The sequence below is a fragment of the Peromyscus leucopus genome, chromosome 2 (genome assembly GCF_004664715.2).
Source record: "Peromyscus leucopus breed LL Stock chromosome 2, UCI_PerLeu_2.1, whole genome shotgun sequence".
NCBI classification, from domain to species: Eukaryota; Metazoa; Chordata; class Mammalia; order Rodentia; family Cricetidae; genus Peromyscus; species Peromyscus leucopus.
In genome coordinates, this window is record NC_051064.1 from 59,243,465 (window position 1) to 59,260,856 (window position 17,392).

Here is a 17,392-nt window from a genome sequence, read left to right on the forward strand (position 1 = left end):
AAAAAAGTACTCTAGTCACTTCTCTGCATAGCCAGTGTTAAAATGTTAGTGCTCAGCTCTTAAAGAACATTTGGGGGTTGTGCTTTTTGATAGTTTGTTGTTACTGTTTGCACAGTTCTATGGTTATCACCACCATATTGGTGCAGAGGAAGGCTGCTCCTATCACCGAGTATGAGCTGATGCCTTTTGTGCCTAGGTAGAGACTGGGCTTTCTACTTCCATGTGTTAATGGACTGCCTTCTATACCTAGACATTTGGCAATGATGGCAGTAATAACAGTGAATATAATAGGATTTTCTGGAACGAGTAGCTGATGTCAATCTCCTCCTCTTTAACTTCAAGTGGCTCATCACTAGTGTTTTAATCTGAAGCAAAATACTTGAATTCATCCAGGACTTTTCTCACAATAGTAACATGATAATTGCTTTAATTTGCATTTTGACATTGCATTGTATGCATTTATCCAAGCAGAACTATTTATGGCCAACATGATTGAGTATATGTCACTGGGGAGTTACCTGGTTACCCATTTCATGCCAATTATCCTTCATTATAAACATAAGGCTAGTGTGAAACCTGAGACTTGGCAGAATCAGAGGAAGTGTATATATTAATGAAATAAAAAAAATTAGGATGGAGACAGGATGAGGGGAAAGAAACAGCATGTGAAATTAATTTTAAACTATATTGATTCTCTCAAACCTCTCAATTCATGAACTATCAGATAATCTAAACTTCTAATGCTTGCCACTGGAGAACACAGTGCTGATGTGATGAAGGCAGTCATTCTGTTTGTTGCTGTGGGATGGTCTGTATATCAAATTGCTCTGATTGGTCAATAAATAAAACATACACTGATTGGCCAGTGGCCAGGCAGGAAGTGGGTGGGACAAGGAAAGAGGAAAATTCTGGCAAGTGGAAGGCTGAGAGAGGGAAACACTGCCAGCCACCACCATGATAAGCAGCATGTGAAGATGCCGGTAAGCCGAGCCATGTGGCAAAGTATAGATTTATGGAAATGGATTAATTTAAGCTATAAGAACAGTTAACAAGAAACCTGCCATGGCCATACAGTTTGTAAGCAATATAAGTCTCTGTGATAACTTGGTTGGGTCTGAGCGGCTGTGGGACTGGCGGGTGACAGAGATTTGTCCTGACTGTGGGCAAGGCAGGAAAACTCTAGTTACAGTTTGTAAAGCCACAAACCAAGGTAAAGCTAACACAGAGTGGAGAGTTCAGTTTCTGACTGCTTACTCTTGACCCCAAGTCTACTGTCCATGGAAAGCAGGTCTGACCAGCACCCGAGGTCACAGAGTAAGTCTGTACTTAGTTGCCTTGTATGCAGAAAAGTTACTAACAAAGGAGGATAATGGGAAGAACACGAGCAACAAACTTTCACAGGCTTCTGAGGTGGACAAGATTGGGCATGTGCTGTGGCTGCCTACAGACTATGGACTCTTCTGTCACTCTGCGTGTTTTAATCTGTGCGCTATAGTTTCTCCTTACTTTTGCTTTGCATACCCGTTATAATAATGACAGCCTATACAGAGAAATGTATGCTGTTTGCGTGGAAGTTAAATGTCTTAAAATTCTTTCTTCTTTCTAAATCGGATTCTAAATGCATTGGTTGGAAACAGATTCAGCAGCAATCTTGCCACATTTCTGTGAGTGAAATCAAAAATACAAAAATAGTTTCTATTTACACATAGAAATAATGAGTAGAATAGGGCATCTTATGTTCTCTAGAAAATGAAGGGAGTTTAGGGGGAAGCTGTGAGTGTTGCTGTATCTTTTGTCCAGATTCTGAGTTCCAAAAGTTCACTCTGCCAACCCTGCTTGATACGAGAAGCTCCTTGTGTCTCCTTGTGGGGTGACTTTGATTTCTTTCTCATTGCTCCCTATCAAGAGAAATGATGGGCCCATCCATGTGATTTGCATTCAGAATGGAGGTCCATGCCATTTGGGGTGAAGTCGCCTCTCTGTAGTTCCTGTCTGTCTTCCCCATCCCCACATCCAGGCATCCTCATCAGCAACACAGCAGGAAGGGAATCTTAGTCTGTTTTCAACAAATACTCTCAGAAGAAAAGATCTCAATCTTAAAGCTGCTGGTAACTTCAGACCAGCCTATAGAATTTGAAGCAATACTGGATTTTTACCTTCGGTGTGTGTGCACTGAATGGTTCTACAGAGCACAGAGCTGTTTTTGTCTGATAGTATTCAGAAGATCCATATCCAGTTGATTTTATTCTCAAAATCCTCTTCTGCATCAAGTTGTGACTTAGAAGTCATTTTATTTTGATAGATAGGTTTATGTTCAATATGATCAGTAAATTAATTTCATTGATTCCTTAAACTTGAAAAGTTTATTTTTTTTTAATTTATTTAGATTTGTAGAGAAACACTGCTAATGTTTTGTTTTTATTTTTTATATATATATATTTTATTTTACAATACCATTCAGTTCTACATATCAGCCATGGGTTCCCCTATTCTCCCCCTCCCACCCCTCCCTTTACCTCCAGCCTACCCCCCATTCCCTCCTCCTCCAGGGCAAATCCTCCCCCGAGGACTGTGATCAACCTGGTAGACTCAGTCCAGGCAGGTCCAGTCCCTTCCTCCCAGACTGAGCCAAGTGTCCCTGCATAAGCTCCAGGTTTCAAACAGCCAACTCATGCAATGAGCACAGGACTTGGTCCCACTACCTAGTTGCCTCCCAAACTGATCAAGCCAATCAACGAAATACTACTAATGTTGTGAAGGTTAGTGGAGATTTCTCATGTATTAGGCTGTACTTCCTGGTGGAATCTTTGCAGTTCACAAGGTACAGAGGAAAAGAGAGGGCAGAACATTGTTATTTACTAACATAGCTTATTTATCACTTCAGCCATGGGGAGTTAACCGTCTTAGGTTTATTTGAATGTATAGCCAGTTATAAGCCTTTATATCCAGTTGTAGGGTTAGAAAACACACACACCACACACACATCATATATACACACACCACACACTCATGTACATACACACACACACACACACACACACACACACACACACACACACACACACACACACCCTTTACAGGTTTCTAAGAGTTCATAGTCAAAGGATGAGCACTAAGGTACAAGTTGAAGTAAGTGAATTGCAGAGGTTGTAGAAATTAAAAGAGTTCTTTCTTGACAGTCATGCCTTGAATTGATTTGTAATGTTCAGAGTTGTAAATTAACAACAAGGTTTTACATGGAAAAGAAAGGACATCTTTGTTGTAACTGAGACACATACGTAGTTTGGTTTCAAGTGAGATGGAAATGACCTAATCATTTCTTTTTTGTACTGACCGAAATCTTTTATGTTTAAAATGTCAGATAATTCCCATCCCTATTTTTTTTAGATAAAGCATTTATATTATAATCTTACCTTGTTTTATAGACCGTGCCTATTTTACTTGCATCTTCTTTGATAGTATATAGGCTGTGACTTAAGATCTTTAGAGTACACACAGTTAGAACGCTGCCTCTGTTCTGTCTGATGCTGATCAGGAAGTTACATGGAATGTGAAGTGAAGAAGAAGTCATAGTTCATTCATTTATCTTGACTGAAGTGAAAATTAAAATATTTCAAGCATTTGAAAAAAATAATTGATAGCTTTCAAGATTGACTCTTTACTATAATGTTATAAAATGTACTCTGTGTCTGTTTTTTTTCCTTTAAGACAAAAACACAGACAATACAGATGGCACTAATTAGATTTAATATTTTAAAAAAAGAAAAGAAAAAGAGGACAGGAAGATGGGAAGGGGGAGTTTTGGAGGTTCCGGGCAGAGGAGAAGGGGACCTTGGGTTGGGCATGATCAAGATATATTGTTGACAAAGAATAAATAAAAATATTCTTTTAAGAAGCTTATTAAGAAAAACCTGAGTCTATATGGACAATGTGACACTCCTAGAATCTCAGCAGAAATATATATATTTTTCAAATAAATCAAGTTTAGAATTGAAAAATAGCCACTATGAATTCTGATGTCTGCATTGCCATTTTTTGTTCAGCTGATTACGTCCTTCCTGGTCAGGTCAAACAAGCTTTTATCTTAAGAATAAAGTGTTCATTAACTTTGAAGATAACTAACCACAAAGTTTTATAAAGTATCATTTGTCTTTATGCTTGGCTGAAAAAAAAAAAAGAACAGAAAGGAAATAGGAATTAATATAGTTTCATAATGACTGACTCAGGAGCAGGTCAGGTCACAAGTCATCATGTCATTTCCTAACAGGCTTGTAAGACTTCAGCAGCCTTCTGCTGTCTGCCACATAGAGTCCTTACCTGTTGAGAAAGGCCCCTCCTCGCTTACAGTGTCTTCACACCTGCACCTCTGTCTTTCCATTCATGCTTGATAATGTCAGCTGCTGATGGTACCTTAGCTGTATTACTTCTCTCTGGAGGTCTTTGCTCATGCTGCTTTCTCCATCTGGCATTTATATTCCTCTCTTCTTTGCCGAGTAATGTCACCTTTTCCAGAAAGTCTGAACTACCTGCCACATCAAGCTAGATTAGAACTCCCTACAAATTCTGTTTCATTATCGCTAATGCAGTCTCCCCCTTTTTTTTATGATCACCCCTTTGTATGTCTAATTCTTCTAGAATGTAGGTTCTTTGAGAGTAGTACTCTGTATTACTCATGTTTTCATCCGTTGTGCTAATGACGACATATAATGTTAAAGTTGGACCAGTGAGATGGCTTAGCAGTTAAAGGTGCCTATCATCAAGATCTGAGTCTGATCCCTGAGACCTACATAGGAGAGAACCTTCTCCTACTCTATCAGTTTGTCCTCTGACCTCCAATGTGCATCATGGCACAGACACATGCATGTCCACACACAGTAAATAAATAAAGAAAGCGTAATTTTAGAAGATGGTAATGTAGGACTGCAGGCCTTTGGGGTTTAAAGGAGAGAGCAGAGCGTCTGGTGTCCTCTGCATCTCCACTGTCACTGCTCTAGAGCTGGAGATCATCATTTTGTTTGCACTGGATAGATGGTAAAGCCTCCCAGCTGGGGTTTCACTCTCACCTGTCAACTTTATCCTTAACACGTTCTTCACACTATGGCTAAGGTCCGATTATGACACCTTCCAACTTCCAGTAGTCTCCAATTCCTTTTAATGTGATCGATCATGTGAGAAAGACACAGCTCTTGGAAAAACTTTCCGATGCCCGCAATAATCTCACCTTAGGCTGTCAGCCTCAACCTTTGCGTTTCTCTTCACTACAGTCTGTACATCAGCTAGACTGGATGTCTTCCAGTTTCAAGCTTCTGCACACATTGCTCTCCTTGAGTTAGAAACTCCAGGCATCTCCCTGCACCCTCACCCCACTCCACCTGGCTTATTTTCTCTCATCCTCGGGCTTCAGCCTCAACCCTTGACTACTTACTGTCTCTCCACAAGTCAGGATTTGATGTCGGGCTTACACTTACATACATCATACTAACCTGTGGCATAGTCTTGTCAGATAATACTGACTGACTTGACTGTTACATTTCTCTACCACAGGTTCCATGGGAGCTCTGTCCATGTCAGCAACAGTAGCAGTGGCAGCAGCAGGGCCAAGTTCTATGCAAAGTAAACAGCAACTGACTTTACAAACAGGAACGGCAAGCCAGCAAGCCAGCAAGCCAGGGTTCTCACAGTGGTCTTCCTGACCACAGTGGTCTTCCTGACCACAGTGGTCTTCCTGACAGAGCCGCAGAACTGAGCCCTGTGGGGTTGCCACTTCAGGATGGGTTTATAACCTACTGTTGGGTCTCTGATAGGCATGCAACAAGTGTCAATTTAATGAATGAAAGATTGGTAAAACCAGTATGAAGACCCAGAAAGACTTGAAGGTAGATGTTTGTAGTGTATATTGCTTTGTTATTATAGTAATGTTTAATAAATAGTTTTTGGTGGGTTGAAAGTTTTTAAAAACTAGAAGTAGGGAAACCATGGAAGTATGTGGAAGAATGAATCTAAGCAGAGTTACATGTACAAAAATATTCATATGGCAAATGTGCTCGTTGCTGATGAGATTGTCACCAGTAAAGACTGATGATAATTGCTACAAGCACATAACTGCATCACTTTCCTTCTTTACTAGTACACTGAAGTGCCCTTCCGTATAAACTCCAGCCTACTTTCCTACTTTCAAATGATATGTTTATTTATTTATTATTGTGTGTGTAATGTGTGAGTGTGTGTGAGTGTGTGTGTGTGTGTGTGTGTGTGTGTGTAGGTCAAAGGCCAACTTTGTGGTATCTGTTCTCTCCTTCATCTCTACGTGGGTTCTAGGATTGAACTCAAGTGTTTTACCTGCTGAGCCATCTCACTGACCCCACTGTCCTGCTTCTGTTATATCTGATCCTTGTTACTAAAATAGCTAAGGCCAAGCCTGAGGATTTAGCAGCAAAACATTTTAGATTGGTGCTGCTGCTGTGTCTTAGGTGTAGCTCCCTTTGCTACCTCCTCCACCTCTAACCCTTGTCACTCAGTTGCATGAAGAGCATGTATAGGTCTTGCTTGGTGCCTCTCCATGAACTCACTCAGAGAACAGGCTGCCCAAGGGTACATAATGCTGTTTTTATATTCTGATTCATTTACTTTTAGCCTGAAGGGCGGAATTCTAAGTATTTTGTGTAACAGTTGACTTTGGAGCCAGTTTGTGCTCTGTCCTCTCTGAGAAGCAAGCTCTAACCAGGCCTGTATCCATCCAGGAGCACTCCACGCTTCGGAGGCTGAAGCTACTTCTCAGAGTCTGACTCAGATATATGCCTTGCCTGAAATTCCTCGAGACCAAAATGCTGCTGAGTCCTGGGATAACTTAGAAGCGGTATGTTAAGTGGATTTTTTTTTTTTTTTTGGTTACTGAGAGATGTAAAAGTAAGTAATTTCCTCCCTCTTTCTCTTTTTAAAGGACTTAATTGAACTTAGCCATCTGGTCACTGATTTCTCCCTCCTGGTGAATGTAAGTATGTAACCGAGGCTCCTAACTGATCTGTCACTGTCTTTTTGATTAGAATTTTAATAGAAGTCACATGTTTTTAAAATATTTGTTTTGTTTTATGTGTATGACTGTTTTGCCTACATGTATGAATGTGCAACACCTGTGTGTTTGATGCCTACAGGCCAGAAGAGGGCATTGGATGCCCTGAAACTGGAGTTACAGATGGTTTTGAGCTACTATATGGATGCTAGGAACCAAACTTGGGTCCAGTGCAAGAGCAGCAAGTGCTCTTAACCACTGAGCCTAGATTGCAATTTAAAAAATGGTATTGAACTGTAAATATGGTTCCTAAATTCTAGAGCAATTTAGTAAATATTATGTAAAAATATTGTAGATTCTCAGCATTGGAGGTTTTACAAGGTTGCATAAAGACATAAATCAAGTCTACTTTCTGCCTGTGGGGATTCCATAGAAGGAAGAGGCGGGCTGGGATTCTCAAGCATGATGATTAAATGCAATCTAAGGCATAGAGAGAAGCCTCATCAGTTCCAAGAAGAAGCATGTATTCCAAGGAGGGAGGCATGGTTTATGAGACAGCAGCATTAAAGCTATCATCACCGAGCTAGTGTTAACATGAGCCTTGAAGAATGAGTAAATGCTGAGAGGGCCTCAAGGGATGCACTTCAGAATAGGTGAACTAGGACAAGACATGGCGAGCTCTATGGACTGTCAAAGATTACTAAGTGTACCTATTATCCAGAGCCTGCAGAACCAGGGGCAAGCAAGGACTGATGAGGACCAGCTTGTGCTGGTTGCTCTGTGAGCCTGAAGGAGCCAGTACAGATGTGTGATCAAGCTGAAGTCCTGCAGTCCAGTTTGCTTAGGAAGACTGGTATAATGATGAAGAGGAGGTCATGGGGAGGGTGACTAACTAGGAACCAGTTGCAAGAACTTAACCTGTAGGTAGAGTAGTAACATTTACCTTTAATGTAAAGGAATGCTCAGAAGACTTTTTGAGGATCAACCTGGAGGAAGGTAAAGTCAAAACCAGGAAACTTTAAGGCCTGGATGAATCTGTTGTCATAGATTAGGGAGCACATTATGGTTTTGGTAGGAAAGATAGATTTTTCTGAACTGTTTGTTTGTTTTTCCCTTGGGAATTATAAAAATGTATGATGTGCCAGGCGTTGGTGGCGCACGCCTTTAATCCCAGCACTCAGGAGGCAGAGGCAGGCGGATCTCTGTGAGTTCGAGGCCAGCCTGGGCTACCAAGTGAGCTTCAGGAAAGGCGCAAAGCTACACAGAGAAACCCTGTCTCGAAAAACCAAAAAAAAAAAAAAAAGTATGATGTGTGAACACATGTGCGGATACCTGTTTGCATGGGTGCAAGAGCAGTTTCTGCTTGTGCTGTGGCTAGGTTAGTTCCCTGCTCTTGATCAGGCTGTGAATGGCAACCCAGCTTCTCTGGGTCGTGGCTTCCCTAAGGCCTGGCTTTGAGGTGGGAACTCCTAGAGCATAGCTCCTCAGAGCTGGAATGGGGAAGGACTCCAGAGTTTGGTAATCTAGCCTGTACTTTGCCCAAGCTTCTCAGACCACTGACCTTCTGTCTTTTTAACAGTTATAGATGCTCAGCCATTCTTTTGAAAGTTGTTGGAGAGGGTGGAAGCTCTTCCTTGTGTAAATTCTGTTGTGTAATTTCTCTTGGGCACATTTGTCTTCTAGAGCCATCTGTGGAAGAATTTGTCTTCTTTCAATATAGAGGGGTTCAAGGTTATGAGAGAAATGTTCTTGTTTCTTTGACCTACCCAAACACATTTTCACTTCTTAGAAACTTTCTCCATTTGTGGCTCTCCTGTACCAATGAGTTCTAGACCATCTGGTATTAGCCTATTCTTCTTATGTTCTAGCTTATGGATATTTTATTGAATGGTAATGACTAAAATTGAAAGTAGTAAATTGTTTGAATTATTTCTGATGCCTCTAAGTCAAAAGAAGAAAATATTAGACGTCTCTAGACCAGCTGTCTTTATGACCTGTTATTATTTTAACAATGGTAGGGAATGATACAAGAGTTTCCAAACACATGTGTTGTTTAAAATCAAGATCTATCCAGTTATTGTAATTACTAATCTCCCACTCTAATGCAGTTCATAAAGTCTTCATATGCATGGTTACATAAATATATGCACTCGCCAAAGCCATCAATCTGCACACTTAAATGTGTTTCAATACATGTAAAGTATACATCACTAAAGTTGACTTAAAAAAACAAACTAAAGATATACTTAGCTCTCCTCAAGACAAATGCGTTTCTCTTCCGGTGGGTAGGCATATGAAAGAAAATAAAATTTGTGGAGAACTAGCAGTTGTGTGTTCAGTTATAGAGTAAGCAGGTCGCAACATCAGTCTAAGAAGCACTTATACAGGAAGGTTCTGGCCACACTCACAGCTCCATACAAATGTCCTAGTTATAATTGTCTCTGCAAGGACATGAGGCACAATGCTGTTTGGCAGAAGCTCAAAGAGAGCCTTGACTGTTATTCCCAGGAAGATTGAGTTCTTATGACACATGGCCAAGGATTCACAGAAGCTCCATTTAGGTACAGAGTAAGCAAGGAATGCAGGAGTGACCACATCCTCTGCTGTTGTCACATGGATGTGATTGTATCTGGGCAGCCATGCAGTCAAGGAACTGTCTCTGTATGCACATCTTTGCTAAATTCAGAAGGCTGATGTCTCTACATTGTGAATGAAATGCCCCAAAGGTGTATACTTGGAAGTCATTAGAATATTAGGTGTATACATAGTTTGCTTTAAAACAGGATTCACAAAGATAATGAGAGATTACAATATGGCCTAGTAACTCTTAAGTGTATTAATATGTACAGGCCCCTGCTCTGTTTGTACAAGTGCCCCTTTCTTGTGACCAGATCCGTTTCTTTCTAGTCAAGGAGAATTTAAAGAACTCTGGGCCAAAAGTTGGACAACACGCTATGCTTACTGCTGGGTCTGTTTTGATTTCTATCTTTTATCTTTTTCTCTGTGGCTTTTGGAATCCAATTTTGTTCTGGATGCATTAGAATAGGGCCGCAATGGATTCAGTTGGATTTATCCATGCATGGCCTCTGTGAGCTTTAGCATGTTATTTGACAGCAGGTTCTGCAAACCTGATGAGAGGACTACTTCAGACAGCATCCTTCATCCTCTGCCCTTCTGCTTCAGCTGTTCTGCAGCCATCTTTACATTACCTCTTACCTTTGCCATCAGTGGCCTTCAGTCCCTCCCACTGCAGTGTTCCTGCTTCTCCACCCTCCTTATTGCCTTTGCTAGGCCAAGATAACCATTCTCTGCCTGTGTGGCACATCTCTAGTTCTTTCTGGGCTTTTCTGTTGGTGTGATTGCATATGATCTTCCTTAGGGAGGAAGAAAGGGAACTAGCCACAGTTTGGCTTTGTCGTAAACTCACAGCTCTCCAAGCACACTAATAAGACTATACAATAACCTCTCAAAGAAGAGCTTTGTTGTTGTTGCAAATTGATTTGAGGGTGAATTTGTTGCATGAACTATTATTTTTGATATGATAACATGAACTGTTATTTCATGTTGGGCTGACAAGTGCCCACAGCAAGCATTTAAGGGGAAAAATAATTCCTCATTAGTTTTTAATTCATCTACCCAAGTTGCATTCTTCTCAATAAGTATTAACTTAATTATTCACATTTTCTCCTGAATCTTAGGTGCCCCTATAACTGTTTATACAGATTTAACTATTTTCAGGCCAATAGGGCAACCTAATTGAATAGTCCTTACAGTGTGCCTTACAAATGGCTTAGTTCATTATTAAAGGGATGCTGAGAACACTTCTAAGTGCCAAAGAGTAAAATGCTAGGCTGGGTATGGGGGTTGAAGACTGTCCAGTGTGGGAAATCTGGGTAGATGAAGACAGAATCAGAAGCAAAGAGGGAAAGTAAGTAGATAGAAGCAGAGGCCCTGAGCCACCACTGTTGGGAGAAGCTTGGTTTTGCAGACTGTGGTAATGTTATATATGTGCAGCTTGGTCCAGCGTACAGAGCTAAGAACTTGACTAAATGCAGTGTAGTTAGGCATTCTCCTGATTGTGATTTACAGCTAACTATAATCATTGTGGATATCAAGTCCTTCTTATGCTTGAAGTAGAATCTAAAGATATAGACAGTTGGGGGATTGAAGCCAAACTAAAGGAAGAAGCAGCTCGGTCTGTATAATTGAGTGATATCTGTTGATCCCAGGGTAGGGCTTTCTGCCCTCTGACTTCTCCTATCCCCATGTCTAAACAAGCTTCCCAAGGTCTGTAGTACCTACGGATGTGGGCTACAACCACAGGACAAATGGACTCATTTTGGGCTGGTAGTTGCAGATCAATGCATTACAGTTGAAATAATGAGTAATCATAGGGTAGGCATTTTCCTGGTAGTCTTTTCTCCAATTATTCTAAAGGATTTTTGTAGGGAAAAATTAGTTATCTTAATATTCTACTTTAAACTTTAAAGGTCATTGTGATGGTTTGAATGAGAATGGCCCTAGTAGGCTCATTTATTTGAATGTTTATTATCAGAGAGTAGAACTCTTTGAAAGGATTAGAAGGTATGGCCTTGTTGGAGGAAGTTTGTCACTGGGGCTGGGCTTTAAGGTGTCAAAGGCCCATGCCAGGCCCATTCTCTGTCTCTTGGCCTACTGATCAGGATATAGCTCTTAGCTACTTCTCCAGCACCATGGGTGCCACTAAGGTCCTGTCACTGTGCTCCTTGCCATGATGATGATGGACTAAGCCCCTGAAACTGTAAGCAAGTCCCCAGTTAAATGCTTTCCTATATAAGAGTTGCCTTGGTCATGGGGTCTCTTCACAGCAACAGAACAGTGACTAAGACAGCCATAGTGTTGCAGTATCCTAAGTTTTAGGAAGGGGCACAGAGAATATATCTTCCTGAGGTCTGTGATCTCTTGGAGTGTGGACATAGCAATAGCCCTAGCCGACTCCTCCCTTAGTTGAGGGAGAGGAGCTCGTTACCCTCTACCTTAGCTATAAAGATGGAAAGCTGGTGACAGGCTTTTACTGCAGTGGCTTACCTGCTAGCATAGATTGTTTGAGGCAAGAGTGGAGGCAGACAGAAGTCCTGTCAGGGATACAGGCAAGGAGGCTATTACTGGAGCTGGCACTCGTTTCTGTGGCTTAGAAGAAAGCTGATCGAAAGGAGCTTTGCTGTTGTACAAATGAAAATCCAGTAGGTAGGAGAACTGTTATCTGAGAATACCATCATTAGGAACAAGCTCACTAAATTGTTTTGCTGGAAAGATGAGAGTTAGCACTTCCTTGGGAACACCAGGATGGGTGTTTCTGTTTTCCCATTGTGCTTTGCAGACATCTCATTGTATCCTCCTTTTAACACAATGAAGTAGAAATATCATTATCTTCATATAGCAGATGAGAGTACTTGGCCCAAGAACATACCAGGGCAGTACTGGGATTTGAACACCGAATATCCTCTCCTAGGTGCCAGTCTTATCATGGACAATAGTGACCTTCAAAGTGTGTGAAATGAGAGGCGCAAAGATGGCTCAGCACTTAAGAGCATGCACTGCTCTTGCAAAGGACCTGAGTTCGGTTCCCAGCACCCAAAGCAGGTGGCTCACAACCTCCTATAACTCCAGCTCCAAGAGATCTGATACCCACTAATGTGTGTGTGTGTGTGTGTGTGCGTGTGCACGTGCGCACACGCGCACGCAGAACTTCTCAGACTATATTTCAGGACTGTCAGCCTGTGGCAGAGCCAGTTTTGCACGCATCCTAAATGGTCTTATAATAAAAACCCAGAGCTAGACATCAGGGTGAAAGCTGAAAGATCAGAGAAACAGAGCAGCCACAGCTACCACCTCTTACCTCACCAACTCCTCAGCCTGACAGAGCCTCTGCAAGGATGCAAATTCCTGTCTCCTCCCATCTTATATTCCTTTCTTTGCCCAGCCATATCACTTCCTGTCTCAATCTTCCTAGTGCTAGGATTAAAGGTGTGTGACCCCAAGTGCTGGAATTAAAGGTGTGTGCCACCACTGCCTGCCCTCTGTGGCTAACTCTGTGGCTGGCTCTGCCCTCCAACCTTCAGGCAAGCTTTATTTCTTAGATTACAAATATATCACCGCTAGGGCTCAGCAGTTTGTTTCCAGAGACTTTGTAGGTGATCTAGTTTGTACTCAAGTTTAAGAGCCTTGGCTACACTTGTGTGACAGATTCAGAAGAAAATTGAAAAGAGACTATTTTAGGAATTGTTAGGGATGTTAAGATGGTGGTGGAGAATCCTGGAATAAAAGGCCACCACAAAAGGCCTGGCAAGGAAAGACTATCAATAATGCTAATAGGAAACAGCTGGGGGCTTGTGAGCTGGGTTGCGCTTATGTTCTCACATGAAATGCTGATTAGAATAGGAAGCTTTGGTTACATGTGCCTCAGTCTCAATAGGTTTAGCATAAAAGACAGTTGAATCACTGTATAAGGGGCATTATGTGGAATGAAAGAGAGGTTCTTCTCTGTTTTTCTGCAAAGTGATAGAAATTGCTTTTGCCCTGCTGGTCATAGTGATCACATGGGTTTCTACATTGGTTAGGACCTATCCTACTTCTCCACCAGCATGATCGTATAGTGTGGTATACAACTATCTATCTAATAACTAACTATATATAATATATATACACATATATACCCACAAAAACTAGATAAAGTTGATCTTAATGAGATCCTGGTTCCAGGGTAAGGACAGAGTGCTTGTGCCTGAGGTGTCAGAGCAGAGCTCAGTAGCCACTCATGAGTGACAATGAGGTGGTTTCACACATTAGAGAGCAAATGGCAGTCTCCAGCTCCACGATTCATCCATCAGGGATCTCCGGAGTCACGATCGCTACTGCGTCATAACAGGTGTTGCTGTTTTGGGTAAACTATTATATTAATATTGTTGATCTGAACTATCTTAACTTGGACTATATAGTATGTGGTAAAAAGGTGTAAAACTCAAGACAACAGATTCTTTCATTACTCCTTATTGCATATCAAAAGTGCAAAGATTTCATGCTGGATTACTCCGCATTGTAGTCCCATTCATACAAAAGAACAGTTTTTATTTGTTAGATCAGTGGCATTTTACTGCTAAAGTAAATCTGATTTAAAGAAAATCTCCAAAGAAGGTAAGTTATGGACTTTGTTTGAATTTGTTTTCCTTTTTTTGCTATCAACCCAACATGATATGTAAATGCTTATTTGAATTTTTTTTCCTCCTACAAAGTAGGTTCATTTGGAGAATAATATGTTTGTATGTTTGAATGAATTCTAGTGTGAGGTGCTTTTTGCTATGAAGGTACCACCCTTTTATTACCCAATCATTAAGTCCCCCCCTTTTTTTGTGAAAGTGAATTTGTACTTTCTACATGGTTTATCAGATGCTATTAATGAACCACTATTAAGACTGCAAGGCTGCAGTACCCAGGGCCTGATTACAGGAATTAAAATAGTGTGTGTTGGCTTCCCACTGCTCCCCAGCAGGACCGCTCACTCATAATTCCTTTGCATCCAGTCTCAGCAGGAGAAGATTGACAGCATTGCAGACCATGTCAACAGTGCTGCTGTGAATGTTGAAGAGGGAACCAGAAACTTGGGGAAGGTAAGATTCTGCTCCTGCTGACAAATCAATGGTACTCTGGCTCCCAGGAATCTCCAGTATTAACCCAATTGATCCACTCTCTTCAGTGCTGAGGGAACCAGCAATTAAGGAAATAAGGAAGAAATGACACATAGGTAGTGTAAGAAATCAATGGCTGTAATATTCTACTCCCAGATTCATTCTGTCATGAGAGATTTTTTTTTCCCCCAAAGAGAATGAACTGTGGTCTCTCACTCTAGGGCATTTAGTTGTTATGAAGGAATATCTGCGGAGGCCTAGGGAGAAGAGAGAGCAGTCCATTAATCCAGGCAGAGCAAGAGTGAGACTGCAGTAGCACTCGAGGAGTGTGACCATCTATTATCTGTATGATGTGATTTTCAGCCCGGCTGCCTAGTGTGGAATAACCCCTGTGCTGAATCAAAGCTTTGGTGGGAGCCCGTGGCTGCAGAAACTGTTTAAATAAGCCAGCCAGATAGTGGATTGATTGTTTTGCAAGTAAAATCAATTTGTAGCTGTCCATTCTGGAACAACCTCCCTTTGTTCTGTGGTCTGGAGCAATGGCAGTACCTGTGGAATACTTTCACACACACGTTCCCAAGAATAATCTCTGAGGTTAATTATGAACCCAGAGTTAAAGAGGCATTGCCAGGAGTAATGAGAGGAAAACGCACATCACCACAGGCAGATTTTCTCAACTCAATTTCTAAATTGAATTTTTTTTCCTTTACAGGCTGCAAAGTACAAGCTGGCAGCCCTGCCTGTGGCAGGTGCACTCATCGGAGGAGTGGTGGGGGGTCCCATCGGCCTCCTCGCAGGCTTCAAAGTGGCAGGAATTGCAGCTGCACTTGGTGGTGGGGTATTGGGCTTCACAGGTGGAAAATTGATACAAAGAAGGAAACAGAAAATGATGGAGAAGCTCACTTCCAGCTGTCCAGATCTCCCTAGCCAAAGTGACAAAAAATGCAGTTAAAGCCCAAACTTCCAGCTGGTGCCAATGCATCCATCCTAAGGAGCACCTTGCTGCTGTTGAATGCTCAGCTGTTGGAACACAAGTGTTGGGGAGTGGCTCTTCATGTCCATGTGGTATTGAACCACCATAACCGGATGTATTTGTTTGCTGGCTGTTAATGGAGATGTTAGAGGAGCCTGGGCTTGAGGGTATATGATGTCTATCGGGTCAGTTTAAAGACTGCCAAAGAGAAAATGTTCTGCCTGGAAATGTGAAAACTGAACCTCTAACTCTAAGGATCTAAGAAGTGTGAAATGTGTCGGGCTCACAAGGGTCAGTGTATGTGTAGATTATTTCTCCTACAGGGAAGGAACGGAATGTGAGTTCTGGAGTCTTTCTATCAGGTAGGGATGTTGCTGCTACCAAGGGGCCCCGGGTGAACTCCTTCTGTGCTTGGATCCATCTGTATTTTCTGGTGAAGGAAACTAACACTATAAAATGGACAGAGACGCCCACTTTCTCTTGACAATCTCTTCATTGTGACATGGGTGATATCTTTTCTGAAATCTTCCCCGCCTTTCCAGCTAAGGAGCACAGAAGCTTGTGTGCTGGATCTGCTGACCCAGCCACAAACCCACTTGCAGCTGGTGATTCTGAAGGTTCTCTGCTTCTGGGGTGAATTCTACCCATCTTGTGAGGATTTTTCTCATAATCTGCCTTTTTATATCATTTCCTATCTCTAGTTACCCCTACTTGTAGTCTCTTAAATTGAAAAACAAAAATTTAAACATTTCCAACATTTTTTGGGCAATGGGAGCACAAGGTCACACCATGGGGCACTTTAGAACTTCAAGGGGCTGACACACCTGCCTCAAGGGGTCTGGCCCCTCAGTCTTGTTGCGGGGTTGAGAAGGAGCTTTCTACCTCACTTCTGTTACCGCTGCCCTCTTTCGGGCTGTCTCCTGTCCTTCAGTTTTCTCTGCCGCTCTCCCAGTGCTCACACCTAACTGCTCTCATGTTCTAAACAGCCAAGAGTCAGACCCAGTGAAAGATCTGTGGTGCTAACCCAACAGATAACATGGACAGCAGCCACGGGCCAGTCCAGCTCCATGTCTGTCTCAAACATAAAGGTTTGAAATTTAGAGAAAAGGAATAAGACTGCAGGCAGCCTCACCCTGCATCCTAACTCATCCTAACAGGAAGGAGCCACTGGCCGCCTCATTCTTTAATCTCCCCTGAGGAGAAAGCACAGTCAGCCAGGAGCATGGGTTCAAGGACCAAAGGGTTTATCCTTTTAAGAGCTGTGTTGAGCCAGGCAGTGGTGGTGCACTCCTTTAATTCCAGCACTCGGGAGGCAGGGGCAGGCAGATCTCTTTGAGTTCAAGGCCAGCCTGGTCTACAGAGTGAATTCCAGGACAGGCTTCAAAGCTACAGAGAAACCATCTCAAAAAACAAAACAAAACAAAACAAAGCTGTGTTGTTGATGTTTGACCTCTGTTGATTGCTAACTTTTCCTTCTGTGTTGTAAGATCCTTCCCTTTGATGCTTTTGAGTCTCACTGATGCATTCATTCCTATGAAAGGAAACACTACATCATACATATTAGAAGATATCAAGTATTTGTTAGCTGCTGACTAAAGACTTTAATATTCCCCTCCCCCAAAAAGGAAGTACTCGAGTAAGTGTCAGATTCTGAGGCACTGACACTGGGAACTAAGTATTTGGAGTAATGTTTTTAACTTCATCCTTTGTTCTCTGTTTCTTGCTGCTCCTTTAAGGTGGGCATGT

General features: G+C 41.9%; 1 protein-coding gene across 1 annotated transcript in view; it reads left to right on the plus strand.

The window, feature by feature from the left end:
* The window catches only part of Stx17 (syntaxin 17), a 53,991-nt gene extending 37,872 nt beyond the window's left edge, over window positions 1–16,119 (plus strand). The window contains exons 5-8 of the mRNA XM_028882768.2: window positions 6,741–6,856; window positions 6,941–6,991; window positions 14,569–14,655; window positions 15,386–16,119. Of these exons, the coding sequence (XP_028738601.1) occupies window positions 6,741–6,856; window positions 6,941–6,991; window positions 14,569–14,655; window positions 15,386–15,625 (494 nt within the window). The 3' untranslated portion in view covers window positions 15,626–16,119. The remainder of the gene's footprint in view (window positions 1–6,740; window positions 6,857–6,940; window positions 6,992–14,568; window positions 14,656–15,385) is intronic.
* The last annotated feature ends 1,273 nt before the right edge of the window (window positions 16,120–17,392 follow it).